Source organism: Aplysia californica, unplaced genomic scaffold (assembly GCF_000002075.1).
Source record: "Aplysia californica isolate F4 #8 unplaced genomic scaffold, AplCal3.0 scaffold00852, whole genome shotgun sequence".
Classification (NCBI taxonomy): Eukaryota; Metazoa; Mollusca; class Gastropoda; order Aplysiida; family Aplysiidae; genus Aplysia; species Aplysia californica.
Window position 1 is genome coordinate 59,603 of NW_004798122.1, and position 5,934 is coordinate 65,536.

General features: G+C 42.9%; 1 protein-coding gene across 1 annotated transcript in view; it reads left to right on the forward strand.

Annotated features, from left to right (window-relative positions):
- The window catches only part of LOC101848696 (arylsulfatase B), a gene marked incomplete in the record, with an annotated part of 16,902 nt that extends 11,433 nt beyond the window's left edge, over positions 1–5,469 (forward strand). The window contains 5 exon segments of the mRNA XM_013088987.2: positions 443–579; positions 1,649–1,710; positions 3,024–3,147; positions 4,719–4,915; positions 5,229–5,469. Of these exon segments, the coding sequence (XP_012944441.2) occupies positions 443–579; positions 1,649–1,710; positions 3,024–3,147; positions 4,719–4,915; positions 5,229–5,401 (693 nt within the window).
- Positions 5,470–5,934: the final 465 nt, after the last annotated feature.

Genomic DNA, 5,934 nt, shown 5'->3' on the forward strand with positions numbered 1-5,934 from the left:
AGGAAAAGAAGAAGAAGAAGAAGAAGAAGAAGATTATTATTGTCCAAGCGTAACGTACACCTGTTTCCCATGATGTCACTTGTTTGTTCTTTTCACCGTCAGAATATCAGCGTCTGTGGTGCAGCGGTTAAATGCTACACTGTTGCAGGCAGAAGACCTGAGTTCAATTCCTGAGTGAGGGGAAATTTTTATCGAGTGAAAATTTTTTTTTTTTTGAGATAAAAGTTTGGTCTTTCCGTTGGGATGGGTGTATCCTTGTCAGCCCGCGCTGGCCCTGACAGGCAGGGTCAGAAGCCTGCCTCCTTCCTGAATGATCATCTAAATTGTGTCAATCATACATAAAAACACTCACACTTTTTTTTTAATCTGTAAAATAAGTTCTTTTTCTTGAGTCGATAATTGAAATTTTGACCCCCCAAAAATTTGTATTTTTCATCTTCAGAATGGCGGTTGGCCAGCCAGACATGGGAACAATTTCCCATTACGGGGCAGCAAAATCACCATCTGGGAGGGCGGGACCAGAGTCCCGGCCTTCATCCACAGTCAGAAATTTGTCCAGAAAGGAGTTCGCTTCAACGGGTACTGTGACCATTACACATGTGGGTGGTTGGCAGGTGCTCTAGTATGGTTTGCTTCTTCTTTCCTATATATAACATCTATCGTCCGTCTCTCCCCTCCTTCTTTTATATGTTTATTACTCTCTTGTAACACCTCTAATCTTCTGGTGTTCATATGACCTTGTGCAGTTACGATCGCCGTAAAACTTCTACTAAAATAAAACAAACCATTGCACGTGACGCAAATATCAATTATATTTTACAAACATTTTGTGTTGTTAGGCAGTTTCTATCGTACAATAGTATAGGTGGTACAAATATTTTGTTGTTGTTGTGGGTTAAACTGTGCAGATTTTTATCACTGGGTTGAGTTAGGAAGGGAGTAATGAATAATTTGATTTTCTTTGATATGTGACACTTGTTGTTGTTGTTGTTGTTAGCGATCCAGTAGCATCTGAGCGTTAACTCTTCTGCATGATGCCATTCGGTAATAGCTGCATGTCTGTTCTAATTGTTGTTTTGAGGAGTAGAGGCAATTAGATGTGCGGGGTAGCTTGGGAAGAAAATATCCCCGTAAATCAGTTAGTTTTCTACAGAAGAACAGATGATGTTCCACTGTCTCTGAGGGATAGTCACATAGTGGGCAGGCAGCAGACTGCTTTACTCCAATTCGGTTGAGATGTTGGTTGAGGGGTACATGTTGTGTTCTAAGTTGGAAGATTATGGATTGATCTCCCCTCCTCAACTAATTGATTGGATCTTTGACCAGTGGTTTAATATGAGACAGTTGAAAAAAGTAAAGAAAATAAAAGTGGAATTCGTCTTTAATTTCATAGGATTTACATCTCTCACATATGGGTAAGTTTATCACAGCTGATGTTGTGTGTGTAAGTGTGGGGTGTGTGTGTATGCATGTGTGTTTGTGTGTATGTGCTTGTGTGTGTGTGTGTGTGTGTCTGTGCATGTGTGTGTATGTGTGTGTGTGTGATGTGCATGTGCGTGTATACATGTGTGTGTGTGTGTGTAATGTTTTGCCAGAGTCTGCTGATATTCTGTGGGTGAGTGTGTAAATGTGTCATGTTTCCTCACAGCTTGATGCACGCCGTCGATTGGTTTCCCACAATACTGCAGGCTGCTGGGATAGACTACCATGGTGAGTTATGGGCCTTGGCTCTGTCCCTCTCTTTTTCTTCCCTATATCTAAATTGTTCACTTTTAAGCACAAGGGAGCTATCCCGAAAAATGCTGTTTTGAGAAAATTGAGGGTAAAGTTTTTGACCCTTGTTCAGTTTCTTTAAAATACAAGGAGGGTTTTCTCTATGACCAAACAAATGTACTCACCAATGATACCAAACATCTCATATAGGTCTGGCAATGCCCACTTTTGGTGTAGGTCAAGATTTCTGGAAATCTGGGTTAGCCTGCTTGTCTATAAAAGCGACCAATTATTCCATCAAACAGTTGTGGTGCGGGTGTTCCACAAGCTCAGTTTGTAAGAATCTATCACGCTGGACTACGGAGCGGATGGCCCTGGTTTGAATCCCCGACCGTGTGTTCTTGAGCTCGGGTCGTTTTGTAGAGTTTTCGAAGCTCTCAGCCCATTTAGCTCAGTACACTCGTAGGCGACATTTAATTGAGAGGTCATACCATTTGAATATCTTAATGACAACCCAGATCCGTCCTGTCGAGCCTGCAAGGAGGAGGACGAAACTATGGACCATGTATTCCTGAGATGTCCCGCCAGCTATCGTGTTAGAACTCGTCTGCTGGGACATTTCAGTAACCCACTTTCAGCACTTTTTAAAGACCCCCGGGCGAGTGCTGAGTTCCTGCGTGCTGACGCCATCGCTGACCGTTTATGAAGCCACAGTGCCAGGAGAGAGAGAGAGAGAGATCTTAAAGGTGTTAATAGGGGCGTTTAGCCCACACACATACTAAAGGATAGTTATAATACTTTTTTTTTTTTTTCATTTGAAGTATCAGCTTGGTGATTGGTTTTTTGTTTGTTTTTTGTTTTGCTTTTGTTTGTTGTTGGTTGTTTTTTTGTTTTTTTGTTTTGTTTTTTTTGGGGGGGGGGTTGAGGGGGTTGAATTTTTAAGGATTTCCTCTATGTATTTATGACTATTTTTGGTAAGAATGTAGCTGTTTTTTTGTGAGTTGTATTTCAATTTGCAATTTTACAGCAGTGAAAGCGGCGTCTTTGGTGTATTGGTTAGATGCTTTGCTGGTGCACATGGGAGACCCGAGTTTGAGTCTTGAATGGAAAGAATTCAGGGTTAATTTATCAAGTAACTAACTTCAGGGTTAATTGATTCGAGTAACTGACACTGACTTCAGGGTTAATTCTTTCCAATAACTGACTTCAGGGTTAATTTATTCCAGTGACAAACTTCAGGCTTAATTTATTCCTTAACTGACTTGAGGACCGTTTCATGAAAGAGCTCTCATTGGACACAATTTCCTCAGATTCGAACTGGGATGGCCTGGGTCAATGGCAGGCCATCAGATTGCTGTCAGCCTCACCTCGCTCAGAGTTTGTTTACAACTTGGACAATTCCACTCACCCGACGCAGGGGCGCGCGGCCATCAGGTGAGCTAAATGTAGTTAGGATAACACAATTAAAATCCTTTGGATTGACCAGAGTTAGATTCTCGGGTGGGGTGAAATTTTCATCGAGTATCTTGGTGGGTGGTTGGCAGGTGATTGCTCTGGTGTGGTTTGCTCCTTTTTTGCTATCAGACATCTGTCGTCCTCATCTCCCTTCCTTTTTTTGTTGGTTTTTTTATTTTAAAAAAAAATTTTTTATTTCTCTGTTGTAACACCTTTAATATTTAGTACTTATGTGAACTTATTGTGTTGCAAGTGCCGTAAAACGTTTACTAAAAACAAAATCTTGGTCTTTCTCCTGGGATGGTTTGGCCTAGACAGGCAGGGTCAGACGACCACCTCTTATATGTGTCATGACGTGGTGGAATCAGGCTCTCGTCAATTTTAGGGCATGTAGAGTTATTGGTATCATCTTAAAGCTTGTTCACTTGTCTTTTTTTGGATGAGCAAAGTATTCGTTTATCTTGAATACAAGTCGAGATATTTGCGAATGAATGAGGTGGGGGTCACCTGTTTTCAGATGTAAAATTAGTGAGAAAATGGACGCCAAAGATTAGTTATTTCTTTAGCTTAAGAGTCCGTGGTAACTGAAAATTTACATTTTTTTGTGCCTTTAATCAACGTTTTCATGAAAAATCCAAACAGAAATGAGTTCTTTAATGGGCATGAAAGGTGATGAGCCAAAAAACAAAAATTTGATAACAATTCACAAACCTGCGGAAAAAAACAAGTTTCTTCACTTTGATTATTTTGATGAGAGCCTGATTCCACCACGCTGCCTCACATATGATCTAAATTATGTTGATGAAAGTGTTAAAAAATACCAACATTAACAACAAAAATTATGGACCCTTCCCATCAAATAAGATAAGATATGAGATACATCTTTTTGTCCAGCTCCTGGCACATTTGTTTGGTGTTTCATCACACACACACACACACACACACACACACACACACACACATACATACACAAGCACGCACGCACGCATACATGCACACATGTACACACACACACTCACACATACACACATACACACACACACACACACACACAAACACATACACACACGCACTCAAACATACATATACACACTCCACACACACACACACACACACACACACACACACACACACACACACACACACACACACACACACACACACACACTAACACACACTCACAAACACACACACACACACACACACAAACTCACACACACACACACACACACATAAGCACACATACAACGCACACACTCCCACACACACTAACACACACACACATGTTGTATGATTATTTCTGGAGCAAACACTTGTTAGTGGGTGGTTGGCGGGTGCTCTGGTGTGGTTTGCTCCTTCTTTCCTACAAAAAAATCTATCTGCTCTATCTCCCGTCCTTCTTTTTGTGTTTGTTACTCTCTTGTAACACTTCTAATCTTCGGCACTTATATGGCCTTATTGTGTTGCGAGTGCCGTAAAACTCTTATAAAAACTACTACTAAACAGATGTTAATTTAAGGTTTATTATTTTTTTCCCCTTTTGTGTTCAGAGTCGGAGACTTCAAACTTATCGAGGGGTTTCCCGGCCCGTACAGCGACTGGTACCTACCAGGGCAGCAGGGTCAAGGTCAAAATGATGCTTCATGCGCGACCTTCGACAGGGCCGATGACCTTGGCTGCTGGCAGGACGGGCCAGAACAAATGGGGAAGAACTGGACGCTGTTTAAAGGACTTTTTAACCTGAGGAGTGAGTGCCTGTGTTGAATGCAGCGAGTGGGTGGTTGGCGGGTGGTCTGGTGTGGTTTGCTTCTTTTTTTCTATCAAACATCTATCGTCCTTATCTCCCCTCCTTCTTATTTATATTATATCTCTCTCTTATTTTATTCTATCATACATTGAAAGGTTTCCCCCTCCCCTCCTCAGGTGACCCGTACGAGCGTGAGAAATTATTATTTTTATTATTATCATTATCATTATTATTCCTATCATCTTATCTTATTATATCTCTCTCTTATTTTATCCTATCATACACTGTAATGTTTCCCCCCTCCCCTCCCCAGATGACCCGTACGAGCGTGAGAACCTGTACGAGGCGCGGCCGGATATCGTGAGCCAGCTGAGAGCTCGTATGTCGTACCACTACGCACGGATGGTACCGGCCAACTACCCGCCCGCTGACCCGCGCGGTGACCCGGCCAGGTGGGGTGGGGTCTGGTCTCCTGGATGGTGCTGAGGGAAGGAGGAGGAGAGGAGAGGGAGAAAGAGAGGAGAGGGAGAAAGGGAGAGGGAGAAGGAAGTAGAGGGAGAGGAGGAGGAGGAGGGAGCGATGAAGAGAAGGAGAGGAGGAGGGAGAAGAGTAGGGAGGAAGAGGAAGAAAGGGAGGGGAGGATAGGGAAAGTAGGAGGAGGGAGGGAGGAGGAAGTAGAGGGAGAGGAGGAGGAGGGAGGGAGAAAAGGAGAGAGAGAGGGAGGAGAAAGAAGGGGGAGAGGGAGAGGAGGAGGAAGTAGAGAGAGAGGAGGAGAAGGGAGGGAGAGGAGGAGGAAGGATGGGGAGAGGGAGGAGGAGGAGGGAGGCGGAAAGAGAAAAAAGGAGGGAAATAAAGGAAAAGGAAGGAGAGAGAGAGAAAGGGAAAGAGATTGAAAGAAAAGGAGAGGAGAGACTTTCATATAAGAAAGGGAAAGAAAAGAGAAGTTTGCAGACTTTCCTTCTTTATCTGATTGTGCCCCTTTCGCTTGCTTTACCTCCCTCTCTCTCTCTCTCTCTCTC